The sequence below is a fragment of the Scyliorhinus torazame genome, chromosome 24 (assembly GCF_047496885.1).
Source record: "Scyliorhinus torazame isolate Kashiwa2021f chromosome 24, sScyTor2.1, whole genome shotgun sequence".
Classification (NCBI taxonomy): Eukaryota; Metazoa; Chordata; class Chondrichthyes; order Carcharhiniformes; family Scyliorhinidae; genus Scyliorhinus; species Scyliorhinus torazame.
The window spans coordinates 26,583,446-26,597,251 of record NC_092730.1 but is presented as its reverse complement, the minus strand read 5'-3'; the positions used below and the strand labels follow the sequence as shown (position 1 = coordinate 26,597,251).

The following is a 13,806-nucleotide window of genomic DNA, read 5'->3' as shown; positions in this document are numbered from 1 at the left end:
CCAACCACTCTCCCTTGAGCGAACCTCACCGCAGCCCCCACCTCAGCAGGATCCGTTCTCCCACTGGATCCACTCAGGGGTGACGAAGACGAGGAAAACACGCTCCCGGAGTCGCAGGTGACCAAGTTGGCGCCCACATCACCACCAGGACTGAGGCGATCACGGCGGAGAGTTGAAGCCTCCGACAGACTTAACTTGTAATGAATTTGTCACCCCCGCAGGACTCTTTTTTTAAGAGGGGGTGAATGTGGTAAACACCACTAGTGATATATTGTACGTATTAAGGCACAGCCCGTATATTACAGGTACGACGATAAATCCCAGCCTGCTGGCTCCTCCCAGCAGGCGGGGTATTAAAGTGTACGCTCTCCTGCGCTGCTCCCATTCTGGTTCCTGCTGCAGGAGGCACAACATCTTGTGCAATAAAGCCTCGGTTGTTTCACCATTCTCGTCCCGCGGTAATTGACGGTACATCAGTCTCTCTCATTTCTGTCTCTCTCTCGCTCCCTCTCTGTCTCCCTCTCATTGTCTCCCTCTCTTTGTCTCTTTCTGTCTCTCTCTTTGTCGCCCTCCGTCACCCTCTCCGCCTCCCTCTCTCTCTGTCTTCCTCTCTCTCCGCCTCCCTCTCTCTCTGTCTTCCTCTCTCTCATCCCTTTTTGTTTCCCTCTAACTTTTGTCTGCCTGTCATCTCTTCCATTTTCCCTGTGTCTTTTTTCTCTGTCACTTTCACTCCACTTACCTCTCTGACTCTCTCTCTCTCGCATACACTTAAAAAAAAAATTTCCAGTACCCAATTATTATTTTCCAATTAAGGGGCAATTTAGCGTGGCCAATCCACCTAACCTGCACATAGATACATAGGTGCATAGATACATAGAAGACAGGAGCAGGAGGAGGCCTTTTGGCCCTTCGAGCCTGCTCCGCCATTCATCACGATCATGGCTGATCATCCAACTCAATAGCCTAATCCTGCTTTCTCCCCATAGCCTTTGATCCCATTCTCCCCGAGTGCATATCCAGCCGCCTCTCGAATATATTCAAAGTTTTAGCATCAACTACGTCCTGTGGTAATGAATTCCACAGGCTCACCCCTCTCTGTGTGAAGAAATGTCTCCTCAGCTCTGTCCGAAATGGTTTACCCAGAAGCCTCAGGCTGTGACCCCTGGGGCGGGATTCTCCGACCCTCCGCTGGGTCGGAGAATCGCCAGGGGTCGGGGTGAATCCCGCCCCTGCCTCGGAGAACGGCGGGGACCGGCGTGACTCAATGTGCGCCGGGGCTGCCCGAATTCTCCAGCCCGCGATGGGCCGAAGTCCCGCCCGTCTTTTGCCAGTCCCGCCGGCGTAAATTACAGTAGGTCCCTTACCGGCTGGACCTAGCGGCGCGGGCGGGCTCCGGGGTCCTTGGGGGGGGTGCGGGGCGATCTGACCCCGGGGGGTGCCCCCACGGTGGCCTGGCCCGCGATCGGGGCCCACCGAACCGCGGGCGGGCCTGTGCGGTGGGGGCACTTTATCCTTCCGCACCGGAGGCTGTACCGGTCCGCCAATCCCGGTGCAGAAGCGAATCCCTCTGCGCATGCGCGGGGATGATGCCAGCACACACTGGCGCTCCCGGGCATGCGCCAACTCGCTCCGGCCGGCGGAGGCCCTTCGGCGGTGGTTGCTGTGGCGCCAGGCCCCTTCCCCGCCGGCCTGCGGGGCGCAAACCACTCCGGGGCGGGCCTAGCCCCTGAAGGTGCGGAGGATTCCGCTCCTTTGGGGCGGCCCGACGCCGAAGTGGTTCACGCCGCTCCGCCCCGCCGGGTACGGGAGAATCTCGCCCCTGGTTCTGGACACACCCACCATCGGGGAACATCCTTCCTGCATCTACCCGTCCAGTCCTGTTAGAATTTGATAAGTCTCTATGAGATCCCCCCTCATTCTTCTGAACTCCAGCGAGAACAATCCCAACCTCGTCAATCTCTCCTCATAGGACAGTCCCGCCATCCCTGGAATCAGTCTGGTAAACCTTCGCTGCGCTCCCTCGAGAGCAAAAACATCCCTTCCTCAGAGAAGGAGACCAAAACTGCCCACAATCCTCCAAGTGTGGCCTCACCAAGGCCCTGTCCAATTGCAGCAACACATCCCTGCTTCGATACTCGAATCCTCTCGCAATGAAGGCCAACATACCATTAGCCTTCTTTACCACCTGCTGCACCTGCATGCTTACCTTCAGCGACTGGTGTACAAGGACACCCAGGTCCCGCTGCACACACCCCTCTCCCAATTTACAACCATTCAGGTAGTAATCTGCCTTCCTGATTTTGCTTCCAACATGAATAACCTCACACTTATCCAAATTATACTGCATCTGCCATTGGTTTGCCCACTCGCCCAACCTGTCCAGGTCACGCTGTAGGATCCCTGCATCCTCGTCACAGTTCACCCAACATCTGCTAACTTTGAGATGTTACATTTATTTTCCCTCGTCCAACATCTTTGTGTTGTTGGGGGTGAAACCCACGCAGACACGGGGAGAATGTGCAGACTCCACGCAGACAATGACCCAGGGCCGGGATTCGAACCCGAGTCCTCAGCGCCGTAGGGATCCGCCCCTGGGGGGGGGGGGGGGGGGCCTGCGATGTGGCCTGGCCCGTGATCAGGATCCACCAATCGGTGGGCCGGCCTCTCTGTCTCCCGGCCTCGTTTCCTCCGCGGCGGCCCCTGTACTCCTGCGCCATGTTGGGTTGGCGCGGACAAGGGAGGCGCCGCGCATGTGCGGAAATCGCGCCGGTGGGACTGCGCATGCGCGGGTTTGCGCCGGACCCACTGCTCATGCACGCATCCCCCGGCGCCCATTCCACGGCCGGATCAGCATGAACCGCTCCAGCACCGTGCTGGCCCCCTGTCGGGGCCAGAATTGCTGATCCTGAGGCCATGTTGACGCCGTCAAGCATTGCGACGGCGTTTCCGACGACGTCAACACTGAGCCTCAGGGTCAGAGAATCCCGCCCTCTGGCTCTATCGCTCTCTGACTCTCTCACACACATTACCCCGGCCTCTGTGTCTCTTTCTCTGCAGCTACCCTTCTCTCACCTCAAACACACTGATCCCATTTCTCTTTTCTATCTCTCTCCCTCTCCGAAAGGCAGTGTGCGGTGATGTTTGAGCTGTGGGCAAAGAGTTGCGATTGGGGTACTTACCTGTGCTCGGAGTGGGTGCTCGGAAGAGGCAATGGTGGATCTCTGAGAGGAAAGCCCTGGGGCTGGATTCTCTGCGGCCCTGCGCTGAAACCGCGTTTGGCGGGGGGGGGGGGGGGGGGATCTAATTTCACGCCGAAATCGGGCCCGGCGCCAGTCCGCCGATTTCCATTACCCCAGGCCAGCCCAGCGACCCTCCGCTCCCGACCGGCCGGGTTCCCCACGGCGTGGTCCTAACCACCTCAAGAAGCTCGCGTGGGGGGGCGGGGGGAGGGCATCTTCAGGCACCGGGCGGGGGCAAGGGGGGGGGGGGTGGCGGCTGGGGAACAGATCGGGCCGGTCAGATCTTTCGGCGCGCGGCCGATCAGGGGTGCCTAGTCTCGATGCGTGGGTCCGAGTCCAGCGGTCGCTGGAGGTCGCCGCTCTGCGCATGCGCGGACCCCAGACCGGAGGTGCGGGGGGCCCGTATCCGCAGCCTAAGCTGCGAGACTCACTCTGGGTCCCAGCCAACCCCCTGCAGGTGAGAGAATCGACTGAACTTTTTCAGTGGAAACTCCGGAGTGAAACGCCAGCGTTTTTACGCTGCCATGGGGGACACGGTCCCATTTTGGGAGAATCCAGCCCGAAAAGCCTAAATCTTTAAAGTTCCACGTTTATTTCTGGCTCCATTCTCTGTGTGACAGGGAGAGTACACCTGCTGCCCCTCTAACCCCCACATTTCTCCAGCCCACCGCCTCCACACGTCACCAAATCCTGGGGCGGGATTCTCCGAAGTAGTTTTGGCAGCCTGGTCGCGAACCCCGCGTGCCGGCGGGGTGAAGTTGCCAGCCTGATTGATGGGGGCAGAGATGGGGGGGGGTTTGTACTGATGGTTCTTTCTCTCTGTGTGTGACCGTTCCAGCCAACGCCACCTTGAGGGTTTCCGGATCGCCGGCGGTGCAGAGCGTGGTGTTCGACGCAGCGCGGCAGGTAAGGCCAGGCCGATTATCCCCCCCACCCCCTGCCGCTCCGGCCGGAAGCCAGTCAGACAATCTGACCAGCACCCAATGCCTCCCCCAACCCCGTTGCGATGGAATTCGGCAGCACTTACAAGGCAGAAAAGAGGCCATTCGGCCCAAACGCTCCCCATGCTGGTCCACGCGAGCCTCCTCCCACCATCATAATATCCTTCTATTCCTTTCTCCCCAGCACAGGCGCAATGGGCCGAATGGTCTCCTCCTGCACTCTAAGGTTCTGTCAACTTTGTGGTAGCGGGTTCCATGTTCTCTGGGTAAAGAGGGGTCTTGAAGCACGCCACAGGCGTCTCACGGGATTCGCGACTCTGGAGGCCTCGCGTGGGATTCCGCCAAACCTCATGACACATCACAATCTGGATCTTTCCCGTGCTGGACCAGACGCTGTTTAGTCCTGGTCCACACTGACGTGGACCAGGACTAACAGCACCTGGGGGGACCCCCGGGCCTTTGGAAAGTCCTGGGTGGTCGGGGGCAGGGCAAGGTGGCCTCCTGGCTCTCCATCCTAGTTGGCACTCTCCAGGCTGTCGGGGCACTTCCAGGATGCCAGGGTGTCAGGAATGCTTTGAGGAGCATCCCTAAAAGCTACGACTGGGTTCCCAGCAGCACAGTTGCTTTGGGAGCACTGCCCCACCCGGCCGAGCTGCTTTTGACTGACTAGCCCCTGGAGGCCGGGCAAGCGGGCCTGGGGGAGGACACGCTGCCCAATCACCTGCTGTTTCTTTTTTATTCGTTCATGGGATTTGGGCGTCGCTGGCTGCGGCGGCATTTATTGCCCATTCCCCGAGGGCGGGATTACCAGTTCAGCGACAATGCCACTATTCCACTGCCTCCCCAATTTTGGAGGTTCTTGTGGCGACGCCACCTGTTGGGGCTTCTCCAGTGGCTCACAGAATTCAGGGGAGCGGGCATGTAATCCCTGCAGTGCAGAAGGAGGCCATTCAACCTGGGTCTATGCCAACTCTCTGAAAGAGAACCTTTCATCCCCGCCCTATCCCCATAACCCCACTTAATCTTCATATTTTTCGACAGTAAGGGGAAATTTAGCACGGCCAATCCACCTAACCTGCACATCTTTGGACACTAAGGGACAATTTAGCATGGCCAATCCACCTAACCTGCACATCTTTGGACACTAAGGGACAATTTAGCATGGCCAATCCACCTAACCTGCACATCTTTGGACACTAAGGGACAATTTAGCATGGCCAATCCACCTAACCTGCACATCTTTGGACACTAAGGGGCAATTTAGCACGGCCAATCCACCTAACCTGCACATCTTTGGACACTAAGGGACAATTTAGCACAGCCAATCCACCCAAACTGCACATCTTTGGACACTAAGGGCAATTTAGCACGGCCAATCCACCTAACCTGCACATCTTTGGACACTAAGGGACAATTTAACACGGCCAATCCACCTAACCTGCACATCTTTGGACACTAAGGGACAATTTAGCATGGCCAATCCACCTAACCTGCACATCTTTGGACACTAAGGGACAATTTAGCATGGCCAATCCACCTAACCTGCACATCTTTGGACACTAAGGGGCAATTTAGCACGGCCAATCCACCTAACCTGCACATCTTTGGACACTAAGGGACAATTTAGCACAGCCAATCCACCCAAACTGCACATCTTTGGACACTAAGGGCAATTTAGCACGGCCAATCCACCTAACCTGCACATCTTTGGACACTAAGGGGCAATTTAACACGGCCAATCCACCTAACCTGCACATCTTTGGATACTTAAGGGAAAATTTAGCACAGCCAATCCACCTAACCTGCACATCTTTGGACACAAAGGGGCAATTTAGCACGGCCAATCCACCCAACCTGCACATCTTTGGACACAAAGGGGCAATTTAGCACGGCCAATCCACCCAACCTGCACATCTTTGGACACTAAGGGGCAATTTAGCATGGCCAATCCACCTAACCTGCACATCTTTGGACACTAAGGGGCAATTTAGCACGGCCAATCCACCTAACCTGCACATCTTTGGACACTAAAGGGCAATTTAGCACGGCCAATCCACCTAACCTGCACATCTTTGGACACTAAGGGACAATTTAACACGGCCAATCCACCTAACCTGCACATCTTTGGACACTAAGGGGCAATTTAGCACGGCCAATCCACCTAACCTGCACATCTTTGGACACTATGGGACAATTTAGCACGGCCAATCCACCTAACCTGCACATCTTTGGACACTAAGGGGCAATTTAGCACGGCCAATCCACCTAATCCGCAAATCTTTGGACACTAAGGGACAATTTAGCATGGCCAATCCACCTAACCTGCACATCTTTGGACTAAGGGGCAATTCAGCACGGCCAATCCACCTAACCTGCACATCTTTGGACACTAAGGGGCAATTTAGCACGGCCAATCCACCCAACCTGCACATCTTTGGACACTAAGGGACAATTTAGCACGGTCAATCCACCTAAGCTGCACATCTTTGGACAGTAAGGGGCAATTTAGCACGGCCAATCCACCTAACCTGCACATCTTTGGACACTAAGGGGCAATTTAGCACGGCCAATCCACCTAACCTGCACATCTTTGGACACTAAGGGACAATTTAGCAAGGCCAATCCACCCAACCTGCACATCTTTGGATACTAAGAGGCAATTTAGCACGGCCAATCCACCTAACCTGCACATCTTTGGACACTAAGGGGCAATTTAGCACGGCCAATCCACCTAACCTGCACATCTTTGGACACTAAGGGACAATTTAGCACGGCCAATCCACCCAACCTGCACATCTTTGGACACTAAGGGGAAATTTAGCACGGCCAATCCACCCAACCTGCACATCTTTGGGCTCTAAGGGACAATTTAGCACGGCCAATCCACCCAACCTGCACATCTTTGGATACTAAGGGACAATTTAGCACGGCCAATCCACCTAACCTGCACATCTTTGGACACTAAGGGGCAATTTAGCATGGCCAATCCACCTAACCTGCACATCTTTGGACAGTAAGGGGCAATTTAGCACGGCCAATCCACCTAACCTGCACATCTTTGGATACTAAGGGACAATTTAGCACGGCCAATCCATCTAACCGTCTTTGGACACTAAGAGGCAATTTAGCACGGCCAATCCACCCAACCTGCACATCTTTGGACACTAAGGGGCAATTTAGCACGGCCAATCCACCTAACCTGCACATCTTTGGACACTAAGGGACAATTTAGCAAGGCCAATCCACCCAACCTGCACATCTTTGGATACTAAGAGGCAATTTAGCACGGCCAATCCACCTATCCTGCACATCTTTGGACACTAAGGGGCAATTTAGCACGGCCAATCCACCTAACCTGCACATCTTTGGACACTAAGGGACAATTTAGCACGGCCAATCCACCTAACCTGCACATCTTTGGACACTAAGGGGAAATTTAGCACGGCCAATCCACCCAACCTGCACATCTTTGGGCTCTAAGGGACAATTTAGCACGGCCAATCCACCCAACCTGCACATCTTTGGGTACTAAGGGACAATTTAGCACGGCCAATCCACCTAACCTGCACATCTTTGGACACTAAGGGACAATTTAGCACGGCCAATCCACCTAACCTGCACATCTTTGGACACTAAGGGGAAATTTAGCACGGCCAATCCACCCAACCTGCACATCTTTGGGCTCTAAGGGACAATTTAGCACGGCCAATCCACCCAACCTGCACATCTTTGGGTACTAAGGGACAATTTAGCACGGCCAATCCACCTAACCTGCACATCTTTGGACACTAAGGGGCAATTTAGCATGGCCAATCCACCTAACCTGCACATCTTTGGACAGTAAGGGGCAATTTAGCACGGCCAATCCACCTAACCTGCACATCTTTGGATACTAAGGGACAATTTAGCACGGCCAATCCATCTAACCATCTTTGGACACTAAGAGGCAATTTAGCACAGCCAATCCACCCAACCTGCACATCTTTGGACACTAAGGGACAATTTAGCACGGCCAATCCACCCAACCTGCACATCTTTGGACACTAAGGGGCAATTTAGCACGGCCAATCCACCCAACCTGCACATCTTTGGACACTAAGAGGCAATTTAGCACGGCCAATCCACCCAACCTGCACATCTTTGGACACTAAGGGACAATTTAGCACAGCCAATCCACCCAACCTGCACATCTTTGGATACTAAGGGACAATTTAGCACGGCCAATCCATCTAACCATCTTTGGACACTAAGGGGCAATTTAGCACGGCCAATCCACCTAACCTGCACATCTTTGGACACTAAGAGGCAATTTAGCACGGCCAATCCACCCAACCTGCACATCTTTGGACACTAAGGGACAATTTAGCACAGCCAATCCACCCAACCTGCACATCTTTGGATACTAAGGGACAATTTAGCACGGCCAATCCATCTAACCATCTTTGGACACTAAGGGGCAATTTAGCACGGCCAATCCACCTAACCTGCACATTTTTGGACACTAAGGGACAATTTAGCACGGCCAATCCACCCAACCTGCACATCTTTGGACACTAAGGGGAAATTTAGCACGGCCAATCCACCCAACCTGCACATCTTTGGGCTCTAAGGGACAATTTAGCACGGCCAATCCACCCAACCTGCACATCTTTGGGTACTAAGGGACAATTTAGCACGGCCAATCCACCTAACCTGCACATCTTTGGACACTAAGGGGCAATTTAGCATGGCCAATCCACCTAACCTGCACATCTTTGGACAGTAAGGGGCAATTTAGCACGGCCAATCCACCTAACCTGCACATCTTTGGATACTAAGGGACAATTTAGCACGGCCAATCCATCTAACCATCTTTGGACACTAAGAGGCAATTTAGCACGGCCAATCCACCCAACCTGCACATCTTTGGACACTAAGGGGCAATTTAGCATGGCCAATCCACCTAACCTGCACATCTTTGGACAGTAAGGGGCAATTTAGCACGGCCAATCCACCTAACCTGCACATCTTTGGATACTAAGGGACTATTTAGCACGGCCAATCCATCTAACCATCTTTGGATACTAAGAGGCAATTTAGCACGGCCAATCCACCCAACCTGCACATCTTTGGACACTAAGGGACAATTTAGCACGGCCAATCCACCCAACCTGCACATCTTTGGACACTAAGGGGCAATTTAGCACGGCCAATCCACCCAACCTGCACATCTTTGGACAGTAAGGGGCAATTTAGCACGGCCAATGCACCTAACTTGCACATCTTTGGACTCTAAGGGCCAATTTTGCACGGCCAATCCACCTAACCTGCACATCTTTGGATACTAAGGGACAATTTAGCACGGCCAATCCATCTAACCATCTTTGGACACTAAGAGGCAATTTAGCACGGCCAATCCACCCAACCTGCACATCTTTGGACTGTGGGATGAAACAGGAGCACCCGTAGGAAACCCACGCAGACAGAGGCAGAACGTGCAAACTCCGCACAGACAGTGACCCGAATCGAACCCGGGTCCCTGGCATCGTGAGGCAGTGGTGATAGCAAAACCGCCACCCCGCTGCCCATCACTGCTGCTCGGTAAACCTTAGACTTTGGGTTTGAGCTCCTGCAACGTTGCTGCGTTCCTGATGCGTCGGCTTGTGCTAAAACTGCGACCGGGGCTTTTGACTGTACTCCTCCTTGATCACTAGGTCCCAGTTCCTGGAAACCAAGCGCTGTCTGTCTACGATAACTGGAAGAGGTATTCGAACCGGACAAGTCCTCTCCATGGCATCATCCCAAAGTAAGCTCCCTCTCTCTCTTATTTAAAATTTAGAATGCACAAATTTTCCCTGTAATTAATCATCACTGATACACATAGAGAAACTGAAGGACCTTGGAGTCTATCTTCACAGATAGAAGGAGGTAGCTGGCCAGGTAGATATGTTGGCTCAGAAGGGTATGGGAACAGGCCCTTATAAATCAAGTCATGGAATATAACAGCTGTCAGTTTACACTCAAACTGCATTCAGCATGTGGGCGTCACTGGCTATAGGCCCAGCATTTATTGTCCATTCCTAATTGCCCCTCGAGAAGGTGGTGGGAGAACCGCCATCTTGAACCCGCTACAGTCCCGTGTGGTGTAGGTACACCCGCCGTGCTGTTAGGGAGGGAGTTCCCAGGATTTCGACCCCAGCCACAGTGAAGGAACGGCCGATATATTTCCGAGTCGGGATGGCGAGCGGCTCGGAGGGGGGGAACTTGCAGGCGGTGGTGTTCCCCAAGCGTCTGCTGCCCTCGTCCTTTTAGGTGGTAGAGGTGGCGGGTTTGGAAGGTGCTGTCGAAGGAGCGAGTGGCTGCTGTTGATCTTGTGGAGAACACGGCTGCCGCTGTGCGTTGGGGGTGGAGGGAGCGAACGTTCAAGAATGCTTGCCGTATGAGGAATGGTTGAGGACTCTGGGTCTGCACTGGTTGGAGTTTGGAAGGATATGGGGGGGGGGGATCTTATTGAAAGTTACAGGATACTGCGAGGCCTGGATAGAGTGGACGTGGAGAGGATGTTTCCACTTGTTGGAAAAACTAGAACCAGAGGACACAGCCTCAGACTAAAGGGACAATCCTTTAAAACAGAGATGAGGAGGAATTTCTTCAGCCAGAGGGTGGTGAATCTGTGGAACTCTTTGCTGCAGAAGGCTGTGGAGGCCAAATCACTGAGTGTCTTTAAGACAGAGATAGATAGGGTCTTGATTAATAAGGGGGACGGGGGTTATGGGGAGAAGGCAGGAGAATGGGGTGAGAAAATATCAGCCGTGATGGAATGGCGGAGAAGACTCGATGGGCCGAATGGCCTAATTCTAGTCCGGTGTCTAATGGTCTTACGAAGATGCCTATCTCTCCATCTCCTTGTCCAATCACAAACCCATCGATCTCCCTTTGAGGCCCTCCTACCAAAGCGACCTCCACAATGATGGGCGTCTTCTTTTTCTCCTCGCCCCGTTCGATTTCCCCGCCTTCCAATGCCCCATTCCAAATGGTGGGAGTAGCAGACTGATTGCCTGGGGGGGGAGGGGGGTACATGGGAGTGGGTGCTTCCCGGGCGTGGTGTTGAGGTGGCTCGTCATGGTCAGTCGGGCTTGACTCTTAACTGCCCTTCTGAAATGGCCTGAGCAGAGCCAGTCTGCTCGAGGGCAATTAGGGATGGGCCACAAACGCTGGAGGGGGGCTTGTGGCGCGGCGAGGGCTGCGTCCCTTCCTGCGAGCCGGAAGATCCGGGTTCGGGGTCCCGCCCCAGGACATGCCGGACGTGGAATGTACGCTGGCAACGCGGCCAACCGGGTTGAGCTCGCCAACCTGCAAAATCCTTCCCGAAACGCCAATGGCTGGCGGTAAAGAGTGGGGGAGATTCCTGTTCAGGCATGTTTGATGTGGAGTGGCTGCCCCCCACAAAGCCCCGAACGACCTGTTCCGGGAATGATGAGTTATGGGGACAGACGGAAGTTTGCCTTAGTGCAGCACTGGTGCGGCAAGAGGTTTGGAACGAATGCCGGGCCTTGCCCAGTGACACCCACGCCCCATGGCAAAGAAAAGAAACAAAGCGAACAAATGCCCTCCGAACACTCGCTGTCTGGCTCCATGCAGGAAACGGGAGGTCCGACCCCACCCGCTGCAGGAACCATCGTCTGGGTAGAGGGAGGAGTTGGGGGAGGGGGTGGTGATATTGAACCCAGTACGGTGCCTCTCTAAGTTATTCGATGCCTCTTCTCAGCATGGGCAATCTGGGAGCAGGCAGTGACTACGCGCCCTTCTTCCATTACCTTGGAATCAGCTCCATGGACATGGCCTACACGTACGACAAGGTAAGAGAAGTATCTGCTGTTCCTCGCAGCTCCAGGGAGGGACTGATGCAACCACCACCCCACACGAGACGAACAGTGAACAGTGGTTTTAATCAGCTAGATCTGTGCCTGCCTGCGACTGCTCTGCACTGAGTGCCGCCGACGGGCTGCAGATCTATATACCACCCCCGAGGGGGCGGAGCCATAGGCGGAGCCCACAAGGGCATCAACATAATACAATACAATACAGTGGTGAATGGTAGCAGCAATACGTTCAGCACAGGGACTGTTCTACTTTAGGGGCTGGCTGAGTTGTGCCGATGTTGGTGAAGCCTGGTGCGCTGGTGAGGGGCGTAGTTCCAGTCAGGATGGCGCGATGCAGACTGGGGTGGATAGCGTCAGTTAGAGGGCCGGCACGTGGTGCAGTGGTTAGCACTGCGACTCCGGCGCCGAGGGTCCAGGTTCGATCCCGGCTCTGGGTCACTGTCCGTGTGGAGTTTGCACATTCTCCCCGTGTCTGCGTGGGTTTCGCCCACACAACCCAAAGATGTGCAGTGCAGGGTAGGTGGATTGGCCGCGCTAAATTGCCCCTTAATTGGAAAAAATGAATTGGGTACACTAAATGAAATTTTTGGGGGAAATGTTGTTGGTGAGAGTAGGTGAATGCAGGGTGTGAGGTATAGGATGTGGATGCAAGATGAGGTACATGGTGGGGGGAAGGGTGTGGGTGCAGACAGGGGTACAGGGTCTGGGGTACAGGAAGTGGGTGCAGAGTGGGGTACAGTGCGTTGTGTCTCTGCCGGTGTCACCGTGTCTCTGTCGGTGTCTCTGTCGGTGTCTCCGTGTCTCTGTCCGTGTCCCTGTCGGTGTCTCCGTGTCTCTGTCGGTGTCTCCGTGTCTCTGTCGGTGTCACCGTGTCTCTGTCGGTGTCTCCGTGTCTCTGTCGGTGTCACCGTGTCTCTGTCGGTGTCTCCGTGTCTCTGTCGGTGTCTCCGTGTCTCTGTCGGTGTCACCGTGTCTCTGTCGGTGTCACCGTGTCTCTGTCGGTGTCTCCGTGTCTCTGTCGGTGTCACCGTGACTCTGTCGGTGTCTCCGTGTCTCTGTCGGTGTCTCCGTGCCTCTGTCGGTGTCTCCGTGTCTCTCTCGGTGTCTCCGTGTCTCTGTCCGTGTCTCCGTCGGTGTCACCGTGTCTCTGTCGGTGTCTCCGTGTCTCTGTCGGTGTCGCCGTGTCTCTGTCGGTGTCTCCGTGTCTCTGTCGGTGTCACCGTGTCTCTGTCGGTGTCACCGTGTCTCTGTCGGTGTCTCCGTGTCTCTGTCGGTGTCGCCGTGTCTCTGTCGGTGTCGCCGTGTCTCTGTCTGTGTCTCCGTGTCTCTGTCGGTGTCACCGTGTCTCTGTCGGTGTCTCCGTCGGTGTCTCCGTGTCTCTGTCGGTGTCTCCGTGTCTCTGTCGGTGTCTCCGTGTCTCTGTCGGTGTCTCCGTGTCTCTGTCGGTGTCTCCGTGTCTCTGTCGGTGTCTCCGTGTCTCTGTCGGTGTCGCCGTGTCTCTGTCGGTGTCACCGTGTCTCTGTCGGTGTCTCTGTCGGTGTCTCCGTGTCTCTGTCGGTGTCTCCGTGTCTCTGTCGGTGTCGCCGTGTCGGTGTCTCCGTGTCTCTGTCGGTGTCGCCATGTCTCTGTCGGTGTCTCCGTGTCTCTGTCGGTGTCTCCGTGTCTCTGTCGGTGTCACCGTGTCTCTGTCGGTGTCACCGTGTCTCTGTCGGTGTCACCGTGTCTCTGTCGGTGTCACCGTGTCTCTGTCGGTGTCTCCGTGTC

The 13,806-nt window shown here is 54.8% G+C and overlaps 1 protein-coding gene across 1 annotated transcript in view; it reads left to right on the top strand.

Annotated features, from left to right (window-relative positions):
- Positions 1–13,806, top strand: part of naaladl1 (N-acetylated alpha-linked acidic dipeptidase like 1) — a 244,534-nt gene that overhangs the window by 79,525 nt on the left and 151,203 nt on the right. Inside the window, 3 exon segments of the mRNA XM_072489482.1 lie at positions 4,078–4,145; positions 9,874–9,965; positions 11,928–12,018. Of these exon segments, the coding sequence (XP_072345583.1) occupies positions 4,078–4,145; positions 9,874–9,965; positions 11,928–12,018 (251 nt within the window).